Source organism: Rhincodon typus, chromosome 2, assembly GCF_021869965.1.
Source record: "Rhincodon typus isolate 14 chromosome 2, sRhiTyp1.1, whole genome shotgun sequence".
NCBI lineage: Eukaryota > Metazoa > Chordata > Chondrichthyes > Orectolobiformes > Rhincodontidae > Rhincodon > Rhincodon typus.
In genome coordinates this window covers 21,978,222-22,005,667 of record NC_063333.1, presented here as the reverse complement: position 1 = coordinate 22,005,667, position 27,446 = coordinate 21,978,222, and the positions used below count along the sequence as shown (strand labels likewise).

Here is a 27,446-nt window from a genome sequence, read left to right as displayed (position 1 = left end):
AACGTCTGCAAAACAACAAACCAGCTCGGCGAGCCAACCAACCTCAACACCCCAACCCGAGCTACAGATCTACTCCAAAACATTGGGCAATATATTAGGATGTATTGGGAAATGCTTAACTGGCAAGAAGCAGAAAGTAGGGATAAATTCAGCATTTTCAAATTGGTGAGCTCTAATGAGTGGAATGCATCAGTGATCAATGATGGAGCTTCAGTTATTAATTATCAATGTTAACACCTGAGTTGAAGGTATTGGGGCTAATCTATCTGCATTCACTATACCACAGAAATTTTCTGACGACAAAACTTAGGTGGGACAATAATCTGTGAGCAGAATGCAAAGAGGTTGTAGAGAGATGACATACAGGTTAACTGATTGGGCAGTAAAGTGACCGTGTATAACGTGAGGAAATGCAAGTTTATTCAAATTGGTGGAAGAGTAGTCTGTAGAGTGAAAGTAGTAAAGCAGAATTTTTTTTTTAAAGCTGATGTTCAGTGATATTGAGTCCTCGTGTAAACATTCAGCAAGCAATTAGAAAGGCAAATGGCCTGCTAGAGTCATGAAGTTTGCTCCAATTATAGAAAGATTTTGTAAAACTATCCATCAAGTATTGTGCATTTCCGGCTTCCTAGGCCAAGGAGATATATACTTGACTGGGAATCAGTGCAATGAAGACTTATTGGATTGATTCCTGGGATGATGGGGTTGTATGATGAGATGTTGAGTAGATTGTTCCTTGCACTCTCTGGAGCTTAGCCAAATGGAAAGTGATCTTGTTGGAAGTTACCATGTTTTTGAGGGGGCTTGAGATGTAGATAATGCAAGTTTGTAGAGTGTTGAACTAAAGTCTCGGTCTCGGGATAAATGAATGATCATTTAAGGCTGAGATGAAGAGGAGCCTTTTTACTTGAAGGTTGTGAATCTTTGAAATTCTCAGCCGTCTGGTCCGCGAATGCTCAGACCTTGAATATATTGAAAACTGAGAAACACAGATTTTTATATTTCAGGAGAGTCAAAGATATGGAGATCAAGCAAGGAAGTAAAATTGAGGTCAAAGATCAGCCATGATTGTTGGATGGCAAAGCAGACTTGAGGGGTGTATGGTTCTTCTATGCTCCTAATCTTTATGTTCCATGTAACAGACTTATACTTGCATCGGCTTACTGGTTGTGTACATGTCTCTGTATGTAAGCGCCCAGGAAATTCCACCCCGGTGTCCTTTCATGCTAGAATAAAGTTCAAAATAACTAACTTTTAGTGACTGATTTTTGCTCTAGGCAATAACAACAGTTTAATCAATCCTACGCTAAGAGCTAGCCAATTTGACCATGATTGCTGTTACTTTCTGTGAAATGACAAGCTAATTGTTGATTGTGAAGTGATCTGAAATGTTTTGCTGTATTTTGCATGATGGATCAATGAATTCTTGCGCTGAAACAAACAAGAAAAATACGAATTTTGCAGAATGTATTTCTTTTTTGAATAAAACTAAATTACTTCCCGGTATGATCTCCCTTTTCTTTTTAAGCATTTTCAGCATTTAACACCAAATCAGTAAGTAATGATTCAAGACCCAGGGCTGTCAGTCAGCCATTCATGCATGCTGAGCACAACCTTGTGTGTGTTTTTCTGTTATTACTTTGCTCTGTTGATTGACCTCCTTTCAAAAACTAAGCATTTCACATTGGAGAAAGGAAGAAGGGTGACCATCAAAAATATCATAACTACTGGGGTCAAAATTCAGTGAATAGAATGCCCTGTTTTGCTAGCTAGTTAAATGGGAGTCAGCTTGCAAAAGAAGCTTTTAGGGAAAATAAAAGGTCCAGATGGTAAGGACCAATGAAACATATGAATAAAAATAAAGCTCTAATTCAGAGGTGTCTGTAGTTGAAATTTCTAATATGTTGTGACCCTCTAATCATTGATTATCTTTACGAGTGTGTTGTGTGATAGAAGAAGCCAATTTTCCTCAATGTTAGTAGATTTCAATTTGAACTCTTGAGGAGCTAGTAGAGCTCTCACTGCTTCAATACGGAACAATACGTAACAGCAATCTATAGCAATCCATTCCACTGCATAGTCCGGGGACACTAAAAGTTTATTTTGCAGAAATTCGGTGAGAACTATTTCAACATTGTTTGACTTCAGTAACATCTAAACTAATGTAACAATATGGCACTCCATTCATAGAATATAGAACAGTTCAGCACAGTACAGGCCCTTCGGCCCACAATGTTGTGCTGACCTATTATTGTACTCTAAGATCAAACTACCCTGCATACCCTACATTTTACGATGATCCATGCGGCTATCCAAGAGTCGCTTAAATGTTCCTAATGTATCTGACTCCACTACCACTGCTGGCAGTGCATTCCACGCACCCACCATTCTCTGTGTAGAAAACCTACCTCTGACATCTCCCCTATACCTTCATCCAATCACCTTAAAATTATGCCCCTCATAATACTCATTTGCGCCCTGGGAAAAAGTCTCTGGCTATCTACTCTATCTATGCCTCTCATCATCTTGTACACTTATATCAAATCACCTCTCATCCTTCTTCGCTCCAATGAAGAACACCCTAGCTCCCTCAATAAACCAGGCTTAAAATTCCTTGAAAACTTTATGTAAATACTGGTGCACACTTTGTTTCTGGAAAATTTTAAAATACCATTTTTGCAGTGGATTGAAACAGAAGATTAAAATGGTTAATGGCACCAGAAATATTTGTGAAAAGTGGAAATAAGGGGCTAGTACTCAAAATAGAATAAAAACAGGAAATGCTGACATTCCCACAGGGATATGGTGAACAAATAAAGTGGAAATTAGATATGACCTCACTGAGTGACAGAAATGTTTGAGAGGCTGAAAGGCCTACTCCTGTTTCTGTGCTCCATTCTATGAGACAGGGAACTTCCTGTAAAAATAGGAAAATAGTTTATCTTTCAGATGTTTCCAGCATCTGCAGTATTTCAATTCTTTCGAGTAATCAACATTACATTCTAGAAATGATGGGCTGCACTGCCTGCTTAAAATGTGAAAGATTAAATAGTTGTAAAAGCCATTATGCAAGGACTCAAAAGGTTTGTCAAATGCAGAGTGTCCTTTGGAGTGAACAGGGAAGGCCAGCCAACTCAACCTGCACACTTTTTTTTTAAATGGACTCTTCATATCTATCTCACACTTTTACTAGCTGTACTTGAGCTTCCTTTGCACATTATCGATAAAAATGTCATCTCTTTTAGGAATGTGACTGCAATGTTTTCATGTAAAGCTGGAAGGATAAAGCCACAACATTGCTCCTATTGCAGAATAGCGTAGCCACAAAATCAAATGACAATAGCACAACAGCACTCAGTGACTTCATGGTGGGATAGACGCTGCATCTTGTGCTGTTCATTAGGATGAATAAGTGTTCCCGGAAATCATGTCCTTTGTTTTGCCCAAAACAGACAAGTCTGTGAGAACACTGCTTTTATGCTCCCACCAAGGGCTATTAATGTTTTGAATAATAAACTAATTGGTATGCACAGAGATCACAAGTAAATTCACATCAGTAAAACAAACTGAGTTACCATTTGTATTGATATTGTCCATTTCGACATGAATCATTCGGATCCCAATGGTTTTGCATCGAGTTTCAAAAAACCATTTGGTACTAATGTCTGATATTTGTCACAGTTGCCAGCTGTGTTTAATTTCAGTGTAATATCAATACAAACACCACATTCTTGCCAATATTTTATGTTATGCTGAAACAATTATTTGCAGAGAAAATAATATTGCCGTATTGTTTTGCTTTCGATATCAAACAATTTCAAAGTAGTTTCATATTAGAAAACAATACAAGCAAGGGTAGCTCTGTATTACTTTAATGTAGCAGAAAACAAATATGGCAAGGAAAATGTTGACTCACTCTACAGTTTGTAAATTAAACTTTAACAGGTACCTCGGAAAGATATTGATTATTGTTGTTCAGCATCCAGGAGATCTTAGTGTCAGACACGAAAACATTTAAACAGAAGCATTAGTGCTAATTAATAACTTAGTACTTCTTTACTTCTGCTGTTCAGAGATGCTCCTGAACAGAGACAGTTTTTTTTAAACAAAATGCACATGGTAATTATTCATGCATCGGAGATTACCAACAGCAGCACAAAAGGTCTCTTACTTGATTATTGTAGAAAAGCAGCTGACATCCCATAGCAACTTGGCTGAAATTGGAAACACGGCATGTGGGAATTGTAGATTTTCTTGTTGCTCAATGTTGATATATCAACATTAATAAGCACAATTATTCTGTGTGATTTCATTGAGGTGCAGGCCAAGTCCAGTTCAGTAACCATTCCTAAACATAAATGGCCAGACAAACTGGGAAGTGTTAGGACCCATAAATATAAGGTCCTACAAATCTGAGGATTAGCCTCTTTTGTTCTAGAGAACTAAACAAATGATGCCAATATTCCTTTCCACTTTGTACTGCAGTTTAGCCTCTGAACATGACAACAGTGCCTAATAGAGCAAGTTGGACCAGTATCCAACACCAGTGCTTTCCAGCATTCAGCTGCTTATACTTATCAGCATGTTTCATAGAATTATGAGGAGACCATTGAACCCATTGAGCCTGTACCAAGTCTTTTGAAGAGCAATCCTATTAGTTTCACTTCTCTGCTCTTTTCTGTACTCCACAATGTTTTGTCCTTCAATTATTTACCCAAATTCCCTGTTACTGAATCTGTATCTTACAACCCCATCAAAGAATATATTCCAAGTCCTAACCACTCATTGCATAAAAACTTTTTCTCATGTCATCTCTGTTTTTCTGGCTAATCTCAAAAATCTGTGTTCCCTGTTTATCAACCTTACAGCCATTAGGGGCCTGTTTTTTCTTCTTTGCTGTATTAAAACTCTTCATGATTTTAAGCATTTCTGTCAAATCTCCTCTTGCCTACTCCAGTCTATTCACATTTAACTGATAGCCCTCACCCCTTAAACCATTCCAGTAAATCTTTGTCATCCTCTCAAAACCCCTCACGTCCTTCCTAAAACATGAACATTGTTGGCCTGAGGTAGAACTAAAATATCATGAGTCTAACATGATTTTATCACAAAAGGCAAAAGCAAAGTTGAAATTAAAGTTTGTGAATTTTTGGGTGTCTCATTTTGAGAAGCCATTTGATTTACTACTCTTAGAGCAGGCATAAGAATATATGATAATGAAGCAGACTTGAGAGGGTGAACCTATTTCCATTAGAATAGAAAAGGCCAGGAGGATATTTGTTAGATTTTAAAATTATGCTTTGTGCTGACATGATATGAAAGGGCCTTGGGATGTTTTAATACATAGGTGCCAGTCATTGGTAAGCAGTGAAAAATTATTGCCTTTGGTTGGGAAGTCAGTGAACATCAGTTTAAAGAAAGTAAGCAGATAGTTGGAAAAATCTCTTCGTACAGAGTTGTTGGAACATTGCGCAGTTATGGGAGACATTGTTACATGTGACATGAAAAGCAACGTAAATAAATATTTGAAACAAATAAAGACAGGACAATAGGGCAAGAGGGTATATTGCAAAGTTGGTATAGTGCTTGTGGATTGGAAGACAGGATGTTAGAATATTTGCTGTTTGTAAAATGATAAGGGGGAAGAGTGCATGGTCCCTTTGTTTTGCATATGATTTTAGAAAAAGTCTGCAAGCAGCAGCAGCTGCACAGAGAGTTCTTGAATTGAAAGAATTGTATGAAAAGGGTATACTGTTTGCAGGCAAAGCAACATTTTTACCAGACAATGGATTTTGAATTTAGTCAATTAATTTAAACCAGGCCCAAGATACCAAAAACCAATTGGATTTGGATCTCATAGTTTTGACAACCTAGGACCAATCCTGTTGTAGGAAATTAATAGGTTATCAAGAGTATAAAAGAAGAGGACATTTGAAAATTGGTGTGAGAGCACCTGCCATCTAAGACAGGTAACAACTCATCAGCTCTAAAGAGAAACACTGGCGCTCTCAGAATTCGATCAGCTCTTGGAAAAAAAAATCTAATTAAAGGTACAGCAACACTCTTGGCTAATACTCCTGACACCAGAACTTGATGGAGAGAGGCATTTCGGTCACCAGAATTGGACAGAGAAAAGTGTTCCTGGCGAAGAGGATGCAGAGCATTCCAGAAGATGCATCCTGGTTGTAATTTCGAGGGATTAAGTTTTAATCTTTTTTTTTTACTATTATTTTCATTTATATAAGGAGGATTTGTATCTATTGAAACAGCATGCCATTAAAATGTTGTTTTATTTGAGAATAGTTAGTAGTTAAGGGGGGGGGATTGTTTGATTTGTTAGTAGTTCAGTTAATTTGTTAACTGTTAGAGTTAGATGAGTAAATTGTTCCTTGTTGATTGTAGAGTGACTGTCACAAACTCATTTTATTTCACTTCTCCTTCATGACAGAATAGGAGGAGAGAGGCAGGTTATGCCACTTTTCCCATTTCCTTTAACACATTACAAGGTGAGGCGAGCTTCTCTGGGGTTTTGGTTTTAATTATCAGAGAGGTGACGACCGCTCCTCCATAACAGACTGGGGGCTTGAGTCCTGGATCTGGCACGTTCGTGTGCGGGAACTGAATGGATTTGGACAGATTTAAGTAGACTTGGGGATTAGTGTCCTAGATCCTTAAATAAAACTTATGTGAGAAGTGGAAAATCTGTTTAATTTTGGTTACTTGTGATTGGTTAAATTAAAAGTGAGGTAATGGCTCTTATAGTCACTTAGACCAAGGGTCCAATTTTACTGCCAAATTGTTTAAGAAAGTCATGGATAGTTTAGGCATCCGGCACTTTAAATGAAGCGTATAACATCCTGAAACCCAGGGAGCATTGGAAAGGTGGCATCAGACCCTAAAGACCATGCTGAGGGCATATTGCCAGAATTACCCAAAGGATTGGAATAAAGGTACCTCATTTATATTATTTGTATTAGATTTGCTACAAATGAATCAATTCTGTTTACTCCATTTGAATTGATATTCAGACACAAGGTAACAGGGGCCTTTAAAATTAATTAAGGAAAAGTTGATACATCTGAAGTCAGAGATCTCACAGTTAGATTATGTATCTGAGATGAGAGAAAGATTAAACAGAGAAGGTGAATTAGCTAGACAACATTTGGAGGTGGCACAGCATCTAATGAAGCAAAAAGCAGATGATAAACTAAAATTTGTACGTTTGCCCATGGGGATAAAGTATTGGTGTTACCAATGGTAGAAGATCCCTTCAAAGCAAGGTTTAGCAGTCCCTCTCAGATTGAGAAGAAGTTAAGTCAAGTGAATTATCTGGTGAAGATGCCAGATAGGAAAAAGATTCATCAGATATGTCATGTAAACATGCTGAAACCTTACTTTGACAGGGAAAGGGAACCGGAGAAACAGCTATTAGTTACTGCCATTCAGAGTGAGGAATCAAATCCAGATGATTTGGATTTTGATGAGCCTCAGAATGAATTAAATAATTGGGAAGTCCTTAAAGAATGGGATCGAATAGTAAGCTATCTGTCTCAGGAACAGATAATTGAATTGAAAGGTTTGTTGCAGCACTATGAGGACATATGTACAAATAGAATGTGGCAGACTAATACTATAGTACATGAGGTTGACATCGGGAATGCTGTTCAATTAAAACAACACCGCTACAGGCTTAATCGTCTGAGCAGCACAGGTACAGAAGGAAGTGGAAGCGATGCTTCAAGAAGACATCATTGAACTGAGTCAAAACAAGTGGACTTTGCCAATCATGTTGGTTCCCAAACCTGATAGTAGTCAATGATTCTGCGTAAATTATTGTAAGGTCAACACTGTGACTAAATCAAACTCATACCCAATTCTAAGGCTGGAGGACTGTGTGGAAAATGTTAGACAAGCTACTTGCATCATAAAGTTGGACTTAATGGTTACTGGGAAGTACCTTTGTCGGATAGAGTGAAAGAATTTTCTGCATTTGTAACCCCAAATGGCTATGCCAATTTAAAATAAAGCCCTTTAGAATGAAGAACACACCAGCCACATTTCAAAGACTTATGAACAGAGTAGTGGCAGGATTGATTAATTGTGCTATCTGTGCAGATGACTTAATGATCTTTAGCCATTCATGGACAGATCACACGGTGCATTTGGCAGAGCTCTTTGAGAGATTATGGAAGGCAAAGTTGGTCATATATTTGGCAAGGACAGAATTCACAAAAGCGAAAGTGATGTTCTTAGGACATATTATTGGACATGGGAGGATGACATCGAAAAAACAGGAAGACGATGGCCATCGAGGAATTTCCAAGACCATATCAAAGAAGGAAGCACTATGATTTTTGGGACAGTGTGGATTCTACTGGAAGTTTATACCAAACTTTAGTAGCATGGTGGCACAGCTGACGGATTTGTTAAAGAAGGACACAAAATTCCAGTGGACAGACCAATGCCAGGAGGCATTTGAGAATTTAAAAGCAGTGTAAACCACTGCACCAGTTTTAGCTAGGCCAAATTTCTTGAAAACCTTTGAAGTTGCTATCGATGCAAGCGATGTAGGGGTTGGAGCTGTGTTGTTACAGGAGGATGATTGTGGCATTGAAAGGCCAGTTGGTTATTTTTCAAAGAAACTCCATATTCACCAGAGAAAATATTCAACCGTTGAAAAGGAGTTATTGAGTTTGGTACTGGCCTTCCAACATTTTAATGTTTATGTTGCAACCAATATATCAGAGACAGTTGGGTACACTGATGATTGTAACCCTTTTGGAAAGATTTAAAAATAACACCAGACTATCTCATTGAAGTCTTATGTTACAAGCATTTAATTTACAGATTGTACATGTTGTGGGTTAGGAAAATGTTTTTGCGGATGTGTTATCACAGGTTTAAAAGGCAAATGTGTATATATAGGATAAATATGGTAGTGTTCAAGTTATATGTATAGAATTGGTATGAAATGTGTAATTCTAGATTACTGACCTATGTATCTAGTAATAATGGTGTTAAGGGGGGAGGTATTGCAAAGTTGGTATAGTACTTTGTGGTTTAGAAGGCAGGATGTTAGAATATTTGATGTTTGTAAAATGATAAGAGAGAAGAGTGCATCGTTCCTGTGTTTTGTTTAGCCTACGATTTAAAAAAAAAATTTGCAAGCTGCAGCAGCTGCGCAGAGAGTTCTTGAATTGAAACATTGGTATCGAAGAGGTATACTGTTAGCAGGCAAGGCAACATTTTTACCAAGACAACAGGTTTTGAATTTAGCTAATTAATTTAAACCAGGCCCAAAATACCAAAAACCAATTGGATTTGGATCTTATGGTTTTGACAACCTAGGATCAATCCTATTATAAGAAATTAATAGGTTATCAAGGGTATAAAAGAAGAGGACATTCAAAAATCGATGTGAAAGCAACTGCTGTCAAAGACAGGTAACAACTCATCAGCTCTAAAGAGAAACATTGGCTCTCATAGAATTCTATCAGCTCTCAAAAAAAATCCATCTAATTAAAGGTACAGTGGCACTCTTAGCTAATATTCAATGGAGAGAGGTGTTTTGGACACCAGAATTCAACAGAGAAAGGCGTTCCTGGTGGAGGATCAGCGGAGAGGACGCAGAACATTCCAGAAGACGCATTCTGGCTGTAATTTCACAGGATTACGTTTTAATCTTTTTTTAAATTACTATTTTGGTTTATATAAATGGGACTTGTATCTATTGGAACATCATACCATTAGAATTTTGTTTTATTCAGGTATAATTAGTAGTTAAGGGAGGAATTGTTTGGTTTGTTAGTAGTTCTGTTATTTTGTTTAGGTTAGGTTAGATGGGCTTCAGATTGGTTTCACAGGTCAGCGCAACATCCAGGGCCAAAGGGCCTGTACTCTGCTGTAATGTTCTATGTTCTATGTTCTATGTTCTTTCTTTAATGCTAGAGTTAGGTAAATAAATTGCTACTTATTGATTGTAGAGTTCCTGTCAGGAGTTTATTCTATTCACCTCTCCTTTATAACAGAATGGGACGTGAGAGGCAGGGTTATATCACATTTCCCATTTCCTTTAACAGATTATGAGGTGAGGCGAGCTTCTCTGGGGGTTTCAATTTTAATTAACAGAGAGGTGTCAACCGCTCCTTCGTAACAGGCAACATGATGTTAACTTTGAACTGCTTCTGCAAAATGTCAGGGTAAAGTAATGGACCTTTTGTATTTTAAACTTACATGGGTCCAGGATTCAAGGTTCATCACTTTGAAGGACTCTACATGCAGTGAACCACTTTGAAGTGTAAGACCTAGTGTTTTACAAGCAAACAAGATTCTGATTTTGTGCATGGCAAGAGTCCAGACAGTGCAATGAAATGAATGAGCAGTTCATCTGTTTTCTTCTAGGTATTGTTGATTTGGGGCAGAAAAGTGCCTGTATTTTGGATGAAGTTTCTTTTGTTCCAAATACAGTCCTGAACTTGAACATATAATCAAGGCTTCTGCAAAAACAGACAGAAAAGGCTTTCTTCTAGCTATGGCTGTTTGCACTAAACAAAAGAGAAATAAAAATTACAATGTCCGACCTTTTATACTGAAAGCCTCATGCACACAGTATACTTTTGTTCACTTGTCAAATTTAGTCAATGAAAACAAAACCACATTACTCTCCAGAAACATACTCGCTCTCTCACTGTTTTATGGCTACAGGTGAATCATTAAACCCCTTCAGACAGGCAGACCAAAACTAACTTGCCATTAGCTCAAATCTAACTCAAAGAAATAAGATTAAAACTTAAATCACACATTACGTGGGGAATTGCAACTATTTGTCTACATTAATCAGATTGTTCTTGGGATCATACATACTATTCCGTATATGTTGTCCATCCCTGTTGGCGCGTCATTGATCAGAGCTAGGATACATTTTCATACGGAGAGAGGATGTATAATATGAACTACAATTGATCCTCTTCTGGTGATTTGATTTGATATAGAGTGGGATTTGTGTCTCCTCTGGTAGCTCAAAAAGAATGTATCATGAATAGTTATAAAGACCACGAATATTTCAGCCTTATTCCAGATTTGTGGTGGTATCTACCTCAGACATGATTGTGATACAATATTAGGTACCTTTGCAATCACAAAACAGAAATTGGACAGAGTTCACGTTTCTGATTACTGTCCAGGGACTACTGTTAGGTACAGTTTATGTAAATATTTGGCTCGACGCATGCAGTTGAATATCTGCCACCATGCACCGTGAAAGCTTATTTGAGGGGAGACAACAGGACATTTTTGAGCTATGCCTCAGTCTGGATGAGTGTCTCCAGAACATGAAATAATGGTATAAAAATGACAAGAATGCCCACAGAGTATTCCCGATTGCCTTCATGCCTACAATTCCAAGTCTCAAAATCACATTGCTTCAGGATGTCATTGGGCAACTTGGGCTGATTGTTTCCTTTGTACATTATAATGAACCTGATCTTCGCTCCTGCTCTTTCATGATAAAGATGGAAGTGTCCTGCTAGTTATACTGAATTGTAAGGCTTAGATCCTTTTCTTCATTTAGTTTATACAGTGCATTGTTCAAACTGCATTTAAAGAAGGCTGCAATAGATTGATCCGTCTCTTCCAACTAAACCTTCTTACAAGTTTAGCATGCACTGCAAGATACAATTTACTGTTGATAAAGGCTGAACTGAAGGCTATCCTGAAGTTGAATGTTAAGGTTTTATTGAGAATACTCCTATTTACGCAAAGTTGCTGATTGACATCAAAATGTGAGTGGCCATGATTTTGGTAGAAATAATAGTTTTGGGTCAGTAAACTCAATTTCCTGCATTAGGTGTGAACCACACTCTTTTAATGTTTCAAATTGTTCAGTAGGATCACTGAAGGAAAATATGTTGTGTCCCAGTGTGGGGATAATGTTCGATTGATGAGCTGTTTATTTTAGATTTTGCTCAGAACCATTAAGACTAGCTAAATATTGAGGGCAGCTGTATCACCTCTGCAACTCTCCACATTTTCTGACAGCAGGAGACTGTGTACATTAGTAATCCAATTTATTTATTGATCTCGTTTGTGTAGGAGTACCAGTAAGCAGCCGAGTCTCTGCAAAGATCCAGCAGCTTGTAAACACCCTTAAGCGGCCGAAACGCCCTCCGTTACGCGAGTTCTTTGTCGATGATTTTGAAGAATTACTTGAAGGTAAACTTTGAGTTTCGGGGTTTTATTCCAAACTGAACTTATTATGCATAATGTGCATATATATATTTCATAAAATTCACAATAAGATTTGCAAATGTTGGAAACAATGCTATCCAACCCTTTACAACATCATGTCTTTGCATTCATCTACTGTCCTGTCCTTGTGGACTTTCATTGGCAGATGGTTCTCAAATCCACAAATTCTTATCCTCGTGTATTGATCCTTTCAGCACTTCCCTCATCCTTATCTCCCTATCTTTATTAGGCTCAAAACCGCAGATATTTCTGGCCTCCCACAGCACTCTCTTTCATTAGCTATAGCTGCTGTATCATCTCTGTCTCTTCACCATCATTGACAACTTGACCTGAAGTCATCTTGAATCCAGCTCTGGAATTCACTTTGACTCATCAGCTCCTTTGAAATGTTTACAACTCTCTTTTAGACCTACATCTTTCATTAACCTTTTAGTGACCTTCCTTGGCCCTTTGCTCATTTATGATGATTATGCTCAGGTGAATGCACTGCCCAGTGGGACTTTGAACTGCACAAATGGTATGGCTCGTTTGGCCCATGTACTGCATCTAGTTTTGAAAACTGAACCTCAGGAAAGATATATTACCTTTAGAGTGTGTACAAGACAGATTCAATACAATAATATGAGTGTTTAAAGGATTAAATTGTGAGGACAGGCTGCATTGACATGGTTTGTATTCTCCTGAATTTAGAATATTATGGGGTTATCTACTTTTGGTGTCAACCTAATGAAGTGATTCAGTGGGGTTGATAGAACTATTGGGTGAAATCTAGAATAGGAAGTTGAAATTTCAAACTTGGAGCTCTGCCATTTGATTGAAATCAGGAAGCATTTTTATGCATGGGTATGGGAGGTGTATTAAATCCAGTGGTGATTCCCAGTGCCACCCTGTGTGGAATTTTACCTGGGGTGTGCAGGCCTGTTGAGACCCAATGACTGACTAATTAATATCTGTTAAAGGTCTCATCCCACCAGTACTGGTATTTTAGCCCCAAGGCCCATCAGAGATATCCCCTACTCTCCATGAGCCTTCCCTTGGCCTTGTGAAGATGGCTGCCCACACCCCTCATCCTCTTTGCCAAGAACTTCAAACTCGTATGTATCTGGACACCTTGGTGTGGTAGTCCTAGGCATGGTCTGATGGCCGATTAGCTCTCTAAGGTACAACTTAACCCTGTGAAAAGTGTAGAAGACTCACTTTCAATCAGTCATTGCTGTTCTGAGTCATCGGGATTGTGGGTGGAATCCCCGTTGATGTCATAGCTGATGTGGGAGGCAACTGGAATATGGACTGAGGTGCCACCTAAAACCAACCTCATGAAGTATAGTGTACGTCTTTGAAATCTCTTCAACAACAGGCCGTTGAAATCTTAAGATTGGAATCACTGACTTTTGTAGAGCAAAGATATAGAGGGATGTGGAGCAAAACCTAGTAAATAAATATTGAGGTATAGCTGAGCCAAAACCTGATTGAATAATGGAAGATCATCAAGGTGTTGATTGGCACACTTGTGTTTTTATGGTCCCGAGTTAAGTCAGCCAAAGTCATAGAGTCGTAGAGCAAGGAAAAGGATACAGAAGCGACACATACTACAAAAAACTTCAGCATTCTTCCCTGCATCCGCCCACATGTCTGCAAATAAACCCACCTCTATGACGAGAATCACCCAAGGCTTGCTCAACCTGAGTATGTTACACTGACGAAACCTGAAGTCTCACATGTAATGTTCCCTGATTTCCTAACAGGAAGGATAGTTTATCATTTAACCATCAGGATTGGCCATAGATAATACGTAATTTACTGATGGTAGTGTTTTGAAGTCAAAATAAACAGTGTTTTGGAAGCACGCAAATGGGAATTAAAACTGCTCCAGCAGAAATATTGATACTTTCAATTCTATTGCAGTTCAACAGCCAGACCCTAACCAGCCAAGACCGGAGGGAGCACAAATGCTAGCCATCCGGGGAGAACAGCTGGGAGTAGTAACAAACTGGCCACCATCCCTGGAGGCAGCTCTTCAGCGTTGGGGGACCATTTCTCCAAAGGCACCTTGCTTGACCACCATGGACACAAATGGAAAACCACTTTACATCCTTACATACGGTACTTCACCCCTTTTTGTCCAGATCATTTTGTTGAGTATCTCATTAACTGTGGTAACAAGGAAAGTAATAAGGGGATGTGGTGGAGTAGTGTTCTGGTAAGTCAAAAGCCTGGGCTAACATTCTGGAGATGTGGGTTTGAATCCCACCACAGCAGATAGTTAAGTTTGCATTCAATAAAAATCTGGACAATAAAGCAACCTGATGGCAGCAATCAAAACACTACCACTTATTGTAGACATCCGTCTGGTTTACTAATGTCCTTACCTGGTCTGGCCTACATGTGATTCCAGACCCACAGCAATGTGGCTGACTCAACTATCATCTGGGCAATTAGAAATGGATAATAAATGCTGGCCTAACCAGTGATTTTCACATCCCATGAACACATTTAAAAAAAGCCGAAATATCAGATTTGCCTGGAGTCTGCATTCTCACTGAAGATGAGTCATCACTTTTTGCCAGCTCCATGGCTGTGACATTAAATTCCTATAAGGTTGAAAGATTTCTGTAGTCACACAAAGTGACTTGTCACTCTATTCTGAGTGTCAATGTTCTTTTTTTCCCTAAGCTATGACATTATATACTGAGATTATTTTATACCTGTGGTGAGGACTGTGAATCTGATTAAATTTGGCAGCAAAATAGGCCCTAATATAAGCCATTCAATGTGACAGAGGTTGCATCAGATTTTGTATGTGGTTTGGTTGCCTTTTAAAATTCAGAAAGTTGGGCTCCTTTTGAGTTACATTGTCAGAATTCCACAAAGTTTTTCAAAGTATATGCTATTTAATTTAAGTTGATACTTTTACATTTATACCAGTCTTGTGTGTCTTCTCCCACTCATTGCACTGAGTTGAACTGGGTTGTTCCATGTGTTCTGTCCAAGGCCTCAATGCAGATAGTAATAGCTGCATTTCCCTGTCTATATATATAATCTTACATGATGTTTCAAGTATTAATTTTCATAAAAACATCCTCAGTTCTTAGGGAGCTATCAAATCTTTGTGCCCTGCACAAGAAGCATATTAAAAAGACAAATGAGTGCAAAGCTCTGAGCTGCAGAGGGATCTGAGTGTCCTACTGCATGAATCACAAAGGGTTAATGCAGAGGTCCAGCATGTAATTAGGAAAGCCAATAGAATGCTGTTGTTTATTATGGGGACAACTGAATACAAACGTAGGAAGGTTGTGTTTCAGTTGTAGAGGGCACTCGTGGAACCCCCCCTGGTGTGATGTGTACAATATTGGGCGCTTTATTTAAGGAAGGATGTCAATGTTTTGGAAGAAATCCAGAGAGTGGGTTTAACTAATGAGGAAACGTTGAACTTACTAGGCTTGTATCTCCTGGAGTTTAAGAGTCAGGAGTGACTTCATTGAAACATATAAGATCCTTTGAGGAGGACCAGATATTCAGTCTTTCTCCTTCAAGATACTGAGCTGTTCTGTCCACAAGTCCATAGGATATGACCAACACAAGCAGCAAGTCATATAGTATAGGGAGCTGGCATGTCCATACAACACATACCTGCTTACTTAAAGCCGGGGTAAGGCCATAGCCTACACAATATTGCTGTCTGGTGGAGTTCCTTGTTACTCCACTTGCTTCCCCCAGGAATGTGGCATTGAGCTCCTCTCTCCATGGTGTGCTGAGTGAGTCTTTTAGTACAGACTGTCATTCACCTATCAGTAAGCCACATGTGACATGATTTGTTTAGGGCAGGTGGTGAGAATGAGAGAGGGGAGAAGAAATATGGTTAGAGTATTATATCATAAGTGGACAGAGAAGGAGAGAAAAATGATCAGTTAACTTAAGTTTTCTTCCCAGCAGGCATGCCTGCCTTGTGCTGAGAAAGCAGCACGCCTGGTACAATAGTTTGTGAAAACCTCTACCAGCTGTTACTCAACAATTTAAAAGCTTTGTATGAAAGTACAGAACTGTGATGGCAGGACAAGGGGAAGAGAAAGAACACCGGGGAGGTGATGGCCTAGTGGTATTATCGCTGGACTGTTAATCCAGAGAACCAGATAATGTTCTGGGGTCCTGGGTTCAAATTGCACAATGGCAGATGGTGGAATTTCAATTCAATAAATATCTGGAATTAAGAGTCTAATGATGACCATGAATCCATTGTCAATTGTGAGAAAAACCCATCTGGTTCACTAATGTCCTTTAGGGAAGGAAACTGCCATCCTTACCTGGTCTGGCCTACATGTGACTTCAGATCCACAGCAACGTGGTTGACTCTTAACTGCCCTCTGGGAAATTAGGGATGGGCAATAAATGTTGCCTAGCCAGCGACACCCTCATCCCATGAATGAATAAAGAAAACAAAAATTACTGACTTGGCGGAAAACTAGTTATGATTACAGTCATGTTGAACACTTGATATTAAAGAAAAATAGTTAGGGTCTGAATCTTGTTTTTTTTTCATGAATTACCTGGATCGCTAACACCCACACTCCTAGCAATATCCTTAAATGTCATTGATTATAAAAGTTCATTGCTGGTTTAATTAATTGTGGTGTCTTTAATCCCATACAAAAGGATTTTGTGTAATTTGGTTCTATACTGCCTGATTAGGACTGCTGACACCTTAGCATTCTCATGATGTAGTAATTAATAGTTAATTGCACATAAAGTTATTAACTGCAGCTTCATTTGTATAAATTGAGGTTGGTAGTTAAAAGTATGGTTATGTAGGTAGTGGGAAGAAGACATTTCGTCATGGAAGGTTAACATTTGTTTAGCTAATAGTACTTTTGGTTATATTTGGACATCAGTTGGGAAGATGAGGTTTTGAATGTCAATGAAACCTTTTGTTATTTTAAATACGCAACTCTACTATGTAGAATATGGGTGTTTATGACATCTTCAATGTACAATTAACGTCCAATTGTTTGCAGCTATTTCTAGACTTCCTTGCGGATGAAGCAATCACTATGTCATGGTAAGGGAATAGCAACAGGAGTGTGCAGAGCTGATTTGAGGTTGCCACATTTAAATTAGTCATAGCCATGTTTTTGTGACAATGATTTCCTGAGTGACCTATCTTCTTTCTGACTTTTCTTCCAGAATGTGTTGTATGTTTTGTAAGATAAATCTATCTATGTGTTATTACTCCAGGAGTTATTCAATTACAATTATTATTAAGGTATTCATTAATAGAAGGTTTCCCATGGGTAATGTGTGAAATTTAAAAGTTTACTAGAGATTTTATTAGAATCGACAGATTATTGATCTTACTGAGTTAGAAACTACAAATTATTTCATTGGCAATTTTTCAGTCATGCAGTGTTGGGTAACATAGCTTAAATTTTATATGTTTGTGTATGTGTGTGTACAATGTTTCTAGATATCTCTTAGTCCCTCTTTTTGGATATTTCAGCACTTTCTACAATTTATTGAACTCCTTCAATAAAGTCTGAATATTGGATTTAATTAGTGTTTAGATATTAGAGAATTATGCTTATAAATGATTGCTCTTTTTTGTGAAAAGCACATGGAGCTAATTGTATGACATTAGATTGTTAATGTCATTAGGTGACACAGTTAGTGACTTCCATTTTGAGAGTCTAATGTGATGTATTACGTACAAAAATGAATCATTGCACTCTCCTATACAAATCTAACTTTGCAAATATCGCACTAACTTCAGTGACAGAATTGCAAAGCAAAGCCCTTATGCAAAGAACTGTCCAGAATTCTTGTAGAGTCATTGCATTAATCTTTTGCATTGAAGAAAGGCATCATCCAACACACAGCTGAATTTTAAATTAAAAATAGTCGTTGATTTAGGTCACAAAAATGTATTTCCTGACTGAGACACTATCCCTACCCTCAAATTGCACATTTCCAAAATTGTGAAGCCAGAATGGAAGGAATGATAACCTCCCTCTGCAGGAGGTTGGTGAGAACTTTAAATATAATCACGAGCTATAAGCCTTATTGTCTTGCTGCCAAGCTTCCTTTTTAACTGCTGTTGGCCTACTTTCCTGAGCATCAGGAATCCAGCAGCTTCACCAAAACGAGGAGTCGGGAGGTTAGTGCCTTCACACCACCTTCCTGGATGCAGGTGCTAACTTTTGCAGCCCCCATAATTAGTGGGGATGTGATGATATACTGGTATTGTCATTGGACTAATGATCCAGAGCCCCAGACTAATGTTCTGGGAGCATAGGTTTGAATCCCACCACGGCAAATGGTGATATTTGAATTTAATAGAAGTCTGAAATTAAAAGTTGGTCTCATGGCAACCATGTAACCATTGCAGATTGACACAAATACCCATCAGGTTCGCTTATAAGCATTATGGGAGGAAATCGACCATCCCTGGTCTGATCTATATCTGACTCCAGATCCCCACCAATATACCTTCTGGACTGCCTCTGAAATAGCCTATCAAGCCATTCGGTTCAAGATCAATTAAGGACAGGCAAAAATTGCTGGCTCAGCCACTGGTATCCACATTCCATGAACAATTTTTTTAAAAATCAGTCCCCCTTCTCCCAACCTTCCCCCCCACCGAGGTCTCCAACCCTGCCAGTAGGCTCCTGTTTCCTCCGCACCCCGGTCTCCCAGCCTCCAATTCTCCCCACTACTAAAACCTTCAATGACTCCCCTTCACCCTGAGGTTCAGCAGCCTAACATGCGACTTCCTCCATTCCCCGTTTCTGACCTAGTTGCTTCTAGCTCCCCTACCTGACTGGAAGCTCAGGCCATCGAGGTTGGTCTACAAGTGGGGAACTGATGACTAACTTCAGTGACGTGGCACAGAGTTAGAGCTCCATGGCATTCTCAGAGGAAACACGTCATAAGTGACGCACTCATTGCTGTTTTTGTAAGTGAAAAGCCTTCCCATAGTTAACACAGCAGCTGATTTCAGGATGGTAAAAAAGGCAAGACTTTTCAATATCTCTGGAAACTCACTTGGAGCACACAAATTTCAAGTTCTTTAAAGTGAGAGACTATCGATCAGCCCTTATGTTGTCATTAACAGTTTAGTTATGGAGTGTCAACCCCTCTTCAGTCTCTGATCAGGAAAAGTGGAGCATATTTTCAGAATCTACTCAACTCTTGTTACCATTAGTTAGTAAGGCTCCAGCTAGACTATTGTGGCTGTTTATTAACACCACACTTTAGTAAAATGTCAAGGCATTTCAGAGGATACGAAAAGATTTACTAGAATGGTTCCTGGGACAAGAGAATACAGTTTCCTCAAAAGAATGAAAGAACTAGTGTTGCTTTCCTTTGAGAAGAGAAAACAATGAAGAAATTTGACAATATTGTTTAACATCATGAATGGTTCAGATAGAGTAAATAAAGGAAACTGTTCCTGCTGATTAAAGACTGATAATAAGAGTGGTATGAATAGTTTGGATTTGGAATGGACTGCTGATTGTATTGTGAATGGCTACCTACTAGTAGCCTCTAGGGAACTAAATAAATAGTATCTATAAAATATCGCAGGAACATGAGGGAAGAGTGGGGACTGTGGTACTGAAGATCCATCGCATATTCAATGGACCAAATTAACACTCGATTCACAGATTTTATAGTGCGCCTGTGAATGGCCTTGGAATGTTTTACTAAGTTAAGGTTAAAATATGAATGCCAGTTGTTGTTGGCAGCTGAAACATGATGAAGCAGCAGAACATGTGTTAATAATCTGATAATTAGTTGTGGAATGATCAAGGTACAATATATGAGCAGAGAAATAGAAAAAGGTAGTTAGAATCAGACAATTATCCCAGCGCAAGATGTGATTTATTCTAATGTATGCCCTTCAAAGTATATAATCCAAGGAAGTCCAGGGACACCGCTCGCTTTCCAAATTACACCAAGCACTGGTTTATCCCTTGCTAAAGGGAAACATTGCTAGATTATTGAAGAGGATATGACTAGAGGAAATGTTGGATGCTGATGTCATGGGTAAGAAGCATATGCTATCTTACTGCCTGTAATCATTATAGTTTAAATAGAAAGAGGTATGTTTATTATCCTTGGATTATTTATCCAATTCAGTAGTTGAGCAGCAAGTTTTCGTGGGTTTAAAATAAAGAAGGTTTCTTTTCCTCAGACACTGAACTCTGAATTACTGCAATGTCATGTACTTGCTGTAAATATGTGCCCACACTCTCACACATACACCTCCCTCTCTCTCTCTCTCTTTATGGTTCCAGTCTCCTGTGTGGCAAGCCAGTGCTTTCTGGAATGGATTTGTTGATTTTAAACGAAGTTATTGTCTGATAAATTGAGGGATTCATAGCAGGTTGTGAGGTTTCTTTATAATCAAATGTCTAGGATTTTGATTCTCACTTTGGAACTGGAACAGTTTTAAGTATTTTGGCTGCTTGATAATTTGCAGTTAATATCAGGGTCTGGATCTCGGACTGGCTGGTAAGTGAGGGTCCTGATGGATCTGTTGGATACTGGGTTAATAAATGTGCACTGCCCTGAACCCAGCATCGATCACATGATGGACCAGTGGACTAACATTTCTGATACCCATCCCAGAGTTGTTTGAATGGGAAAGGCCATTGTCATAAAATGGAAAGTGAAAGTGGTCATTCTGTTTTAATCTTTCTTTTCATCCAATTTAAATCATGAAGCAGTCAGTCTAGAAGTCCATAGCTTTTTTTGGTGATCCTTAAACAATTAGATGTGTGAAATTGACAGATGGCAATGAGGTATCCTCACCTATATCCACCTTTAATAAGTATTCACTGGAGACTTGATGTAGGCTGTAATCCAAACGCCAACAGTCACATGATTTGCAGCCACCTTAACAGTTTGAGTGTCCAATTTTTAGAAGTATTGACTCAAAGGTCATGATATGACATAATGTCAGGAAGCCTCAAATTTAGTGGAGAGTCTAACCTTTTGGAACGTAAAATACCATCTAGACATGCATGTTCTGAAAGCTTTTAGAAAAGACCCTGAAAGGACCTGAGTGAAGAGGACACTTTCAGTTGTAGAGTGTAATTTGTTAGGTACAATCATAAGATGTAATGGGCTATGTGTTCTTCTGCAGCTTTACTTGATTGCCTTAAAGAGTTGCGGAGGATTTCCAACAAGATTTGTTTTCCCCTTTTCCTGCCTCCTAGGAGATGGCTTGGTTAATGCATGAGTCAGTAGTTATATTGTCAGACTGTGCTGCATCAGAATTGTGTGTAGGGCCTCGTCGTGATTTCTTCCCTTTCATTGTATTTTAAGTGCAATTGGATAAGTATTTGAAAATGAATGGCATAAAAGGATATATTGAAAAGTGTTCTGGTTTTTTGGTTCTTTTTCAGGAGTGTGTTCCTAGATAATGGACCAAGTGGCCTTCTGTAATATATATATGGCAGATAAAACCTGTAATTAAATAACTAGGCTGTGTCAATTTAAAGCAGTGCATATGTTTTCAGAGGACAAAGTATTTCCTTCCTATGGGTGAAAAATCTGCTATTTCATGTGTGTAGCTTTGAAATGTGAGAATGCAAAGTCCTGTTCTTTTTCTCTAATGATCTTGCATGGTCTGCCAGTATTCATGTGTGGGTTTAATGCTTTAAGGTTTTGATGTGGACTGCAAACTTGTATTCCTGTTTTCCGTAGAGCAAAAGTATTCAGCAATTGATTTTAAATTGGCTGAAGAAACACAAGCACAGGCTTATTTTTGCTTTTTCTCTTTGAATAATCACAGTTATGGGTGTTGCTTTTTTTTTAAACCAACAGGGAAGCTGTGGACAAGAAGTATGAAAGTGGCTTACAATATCCTACATAAACTAGGCACCAAACAGGAGCCAATGGTCAGGCCTGGAGACAGGGTAAGCATGGAGCACACGCTGTATTAGAGCGCTTGAGAACAGAAAATGCTCTTCCTGGGTTGAATGAATCTCTTTTCTAACTCTCAATTATTAAATAACTTTTATTTTCCAAATCCAGCCACGGAATGAATTATGGAAATATTCAAAATCCTGAAGTGTGTTGTAATGCCAGCATTTTCAGATGTTAAAGAGCAGATAACTTCACACTCAAGAGGGAAGTTAACTGTATTGAAATTTAGGTTCAACTACCCCATGTGCAGGGTAGTGAACGTAGGGAGTGGAGTGCCAAGAGATCTAGTGAGGGTTGATTTTGTCAGCAAATTCAAGACCATAAGACGTAGGAGCAGAAAGTAAATTGATAGATGGATATTTTTAAAAATTGTGTGATTTTTGGATGACCTAGACACTTGTAATGTGTTAAGTCTGATTATGATTTTAAATTTTTGAGCACTACGTACTCCATTTGTAATATTTATGTTGTCTAATTCAAATTGGCTAGTGGTGGCAAGGTGCTGCCATTAAGATTGGCCTCCAAGAACTGCAAACAATCTTTCTAACCCCAGAACAACGTTGAAGGAGTTCCTCTGAACAATACCTTATGGACACAACTGTATCCAACTGCTTTACCAATGACTTTCTGTCCAGTTGAGGGGCTGACTGTGATTGCATATGGTAAATGAGGGGTGTATTTGACAGGGCTAATAACTCTGACTCATTGCCAGCTATACATTTTTTGAATGTGGGTGAGATTCATTGAGAGAGACAGATTTTTAAATCAGTAAAGAAATCAAGTGGTCAGGAAAGTGGAGTTCAGATCAGCCATGATCTCATTGAATGGTGGAACAGACTTGATGTGCCAAATTACCTACTTCTGCTCCAACATCTTATGGTGTCCTGTGGCATCCTCAGCTCTCACTTTTCCCTCCAAGCACCTGCAATACACACCAGTGGATATATTCTGCACTTCATCTTAGCTGATAAGTTAAACAAAGTTATGGTATCATCAGCTTTGTCTGGTGTACATAGAAGGATGATATGTAAATGCATACTGGTATTGTTGCGGGGCTAGTAATCTGGAGACTCCGGTAATGCTCTGGGGACCTGAGTTCAAATCCTGCCAAGGCAGATGTAAGTACATTTTTTTAAAACCTGGAATCAAAAAGTCTAATGATGACTATAAAAATCTAACATTTTGTGAGATTTTCATCTGCTTCACTAATGTGAAGGAAATCTTCAGCCCTAACGTGGTCTGACTGCATGTGGCTTCAAATCCACAGCAATATGATTGGTAAAGCTCGGTGGGTCTGGCAGCATCTGTGAAGAAAATATCAGTGTTAACGTTTTGGGTCCAGTGGCCCTTCCTCAGAACTTCTGCCAGACCCGCTGAGCTTTTCCAGCAACTTTGTTTTTGTTCCTGATTTACAGCATCCGCAGTTCTTTCGGTTTTTATTTAGCAATATGATTGACCTTTAACTGCCCCCTCAAACGGCCTGGCAAGCCACTACAAATCAGTATAAAAGAATGAGGCTGGACGGTTAAACTGGCATCAACCTAGGCACTAGAAACAATAACAATAAATGGAGCTGTATCAAACATATAAATGTCCCCTTGGGAGTACCCACTGCCTAGTGCCAAACTTGGGAGAGCTGCCTGATAGACAAGGGAAGCATTAGCCTGATACAGTCATACTCATGGAATGGGACCTTACAAACAAAGTCTCAGACCCCACCATCACCATCACCTGGGGAGGTGATGGCTTAGTTGTATTATTGCTGGACTGTTAATCCAGAGACCCAGATAGTGTTCTGGGGACCTGGGTTCGAATCCCGTCATGGCAGATGGTGGAATTTGAATTCGATAAAAATATCTGGAATTAAGAGTCGAGCAATGACCATGAATTTATTGTCGATTGTTTGAAAAATCCATCTGGTCCACTAATGCCCTTTAGGGAAGGAAACTGCCATCCTTACTGGGTCTGGCCTACATGTGACTCCAGCCCAACAGCAATGTGATTGACTCTTAACTGCCCTCTGGGCAATAAATGCTGCCTAGCAGTGACACCCTCATCCCGTGAATGAATAAAAATAAAAAAGAAAATCTCTGGTTATGTCCATCCCACTGGCAGGACAGGTTCTGCAGAGGTATCTGGACAATGGTTTACAATCGGGAGGGAGTTGCCCTGGGATTCCTCCACGTTGACTACGGACCCAATGAAGTCTCATGGGTTCAGGTCAAACATGGGAAAGAAAGCCTCCTGCTGTTTGCCATATTATCTACAACCCTGCCTCCTCTGGGCTGATGAATCAGTACTCCTTGTTGAACGACACTTGGAAGCCACATTGGGGGTGTCAAGAGTACAGAATGTACTTTGGATGGGGGACTTCAGTGTCCACCATGAAGAATGGCCCGGCAACACCACTACTGATGGAACTGGTTGAATGCTAAAGGGCATAGCTGCTCACCAAGTCTGCACCAAGTGGTGAGGAAACATACAAAGGAAAAAAATATACTTGACTTCATTCTCATCAGTCTGCTGGCTGCAGATACATCTGTCCATGATATTATTGGTAAGATAATGCGTACTCCTTGCAGAGACACTGCCCCTCATCATATGGTGTGATGCTATCATTGTGCTGAATGGGATAGTTTGCAAATAGTTTCAGCAACTTAAGACCAGGCATCAATGAGATATTGTCGGCCATCTTAAACAGCAGAATTGTACTCCAATACAATCTGCATTCTCATGGTGTGTCATGTCCCCAACTCTCCCATTACCATCTAGCCAAGGGATTAACCCTGATAAAAATGAATGGTGTAAGAGACCATGCCAGGAGCTGTGAAGTGGTTTGGAGTATTATGAGCATGTGTAAGTTGTTTTTTAAATGCATATATTTTTACACTTCCTCAATTCACCTTCATTTAAGCACATTTGAAATTACTTGGGTTAGATTGTTAATCCATCTCTCCTCTTAACAGTAAGAGTTTTTATTTTATAATATTTAAAAATGGCTTTATTATTTTCCTTTAGGTAGCACTTGTTTTTCCAAACAATGATCCTGCTGCTTTTATGGTTGCATTCTATGGTTGTCTGTTGGCAGAGGTAGTTCCTGTTCCTATTGAAGTACCTCTTACGAGGAAGGTAAGACTTTTATTTTGTAGAGTAAATCTGATTTATCCTTTGCTCATAACCAAAGAAGTACAGTTAAAGGCTGCCTTGAAATGTGCTGCAATTAAATATCCAAGTTGCTACTCTTCAGTCATAGGAAAGTTGATGAACTAATCTGACTTGGATCATCTTTATCATTATTATTTTCCTCCAGTCATTAAACTCTCTGAGGCATTGGTTTGAGAGTGGTGAAAGCAAAAAGTGTAGCTTTGTCAGCACTTGGAGGGAAAAAAAGATTGCTTAACATTTTGATTGTAATTACGTTTGTCAGAACTGGAAATGGAAAATGGAACAAACTATTTAACAGAGCTGAACAAACTAAAACTGGGGTGGTGGAGGAGCATTGGGTTGGAAGTGGGAAGTGCAGGAAGAAAGTTTTAAAGTGTATCCAGTGAGGTTCTGTTTAAAAACTAGAAGATAAATAGTTGAAGATATGTTGAAAAGGGGAAGGTATGGAAAGACGCTGAAATAAAGATATTGACTATTAAGAACAGATTGCAGTTTTCCTGCATTTCCAATGAGAAAAGTAATGCTGAAAGCACAAAAAGCCACACTAACATCCTGAGTTCAGACTCTTTCCACTAGACCAGGGTGTGTCTTACCTTGCTTTTATTGTTTCATTCTGTGGATTATTACCATAGTGCATCTGTTGTGAATTGTTGCACCTTTTGCAAGCATCTCTGACAAGTTTATTATCAATTCCCAAATTTAATTCTCATCCTTCTAAGGATGATTTTCCCTCTCCAAATAAAATCAAAGTTCATAATGCATAACGCATTGTTGCAGATCCCTGTCTAAAAGTGAAAGTAACAAACCTCGAAAATCCATGAAGCAAGAAACAACTCCAGCCAGTGGAATTCTGAAGTATGTCCGGTCTTGTCTGTCTCCTATGACCTGTATACCTTAAAAACAGAAAATGCTTCAGCAAGTGGCGGTATGGTGGCTTAGTGGTTAGCACTGCTGCCTCATAGTGCCAGGGGCCCGGGTTTGATTCCATCCTCGGGCGACTGTCCGTTTGGAGTTTGCACGTTCTCCCTGTGTCTGTGTGGTTTCCTCTGGGTGCTCAGGTTTCCTCCCACAGTCCAAAGATGTGCAGGTTAGGTGGATTGGCCATGCTAAATTGCCCATAGTGTTCAGGGACATCCAGGTTAGGTGGGCTAGCCATGGGAAATGCAGAATTACAGGGATAGAGGTAGGGGAGTGGTTCTGGGTGGGTTCTCTACAAAGGGCTGGTGTGGACTTGATGGGCGAAATGGCCTGCTTCCATTCTGTAGGGCTTCTATGAATAGATCTACAAAATAAATATCTGCTGATTTCGCATTCCCTTCTTAAATTTTCCTTTATTTTTGACAAAATCCCCAGTTCTGAAGAAGATTCATTGAATCCAAAACATTAACTCTGCTTTCTCTGCCTGATCTGCTGAGTTTTTGCAGTAAATTCTCATTTTGTTCCTTAATCTTTGCACTTGTTGTAATTGTATTAATTTTGTGGAATTATCAGAAAAGACTCAAAATGCTTATAACATTATCCCTATTTCCGATATTCTAGTGTATTTTTGTAAACTGTTTGAAAATAACGCCACATCTTGGTTTTAGAAGACAGAGGGTAGCAGTGGAAGGGCATTTTTTAGAATGGAGACAGGTAACTAGTGGTGTTCCACAGGGATATGTCTTAGGTCCTTTGTTGTTTGTAATATATGTAAATGACCTGGAGGATAATGTGGGTGGTCTGATTAGTAAGTTTGCAGATGACACAAAGATTGGTGGAGTTGCTGATAGTGCCGATGATTGTGAAAGGATACAACAGGATATAGATAGATTGGTGACTTGGGCACAGAAATGGCAGATGGAGTGTAATCCAGACAAATGCAAGGTGATGCATTTTGGAGATCAAATTTAGGTGTGAATTGTACTATAAATGGCAGAACCCTTAGGAATATTAACATACAGATGGATCTGGGCGTGCAGGTCCAGAGTTCCCTAAAAATGGCAACACAAATGGCCAAAGTGATTAAGAAGGCATATGGCAGGCTTGCCTTCATCGGCTGGGGCACGGAGTACAAAAGTTGGCAAAACATGTTGTAGCTGTATAAAGCCCTTGTTAGGCCACATTTGGAGTATTGT

At 39.0% G+C, this 27,446-nt stretch overlaps 1 protein-coding gene across 1 annotated transcript in view; it reads left to right on the top strand.

Annotated features, from left to right (window-relative positions):
* The window catches only part of dip2ca (disco-interacting protein 2 homolog Ca), a 540,449-nt gene that overhangs the window by 358,558 nt on the left and 154,445 nt on the right, over positions 1 to 27,446 (top strand). The window contains exons 5-8 of the mRNA XM_048606154.1: positions 12,091 to 12,210; positions 14,152 to 14,349; positions 22,066 to 22,157; positions 25,186 to 25,296. Coding sequence (XP_048462111.1) covers positions 12,091 to 12,210; positions 14,152 to 14,349; positions 22,066 to 22,157; positions 25,186 to 25,296 — 521 coding nt within the window. The remainder of the gene's footprint in view (positions 1 to 12,090; positions 12,211 to 14,151; positions 14,350 to 22,065; positions 22,158 to 25,185; positions 25,297 to 27,446) is intronic.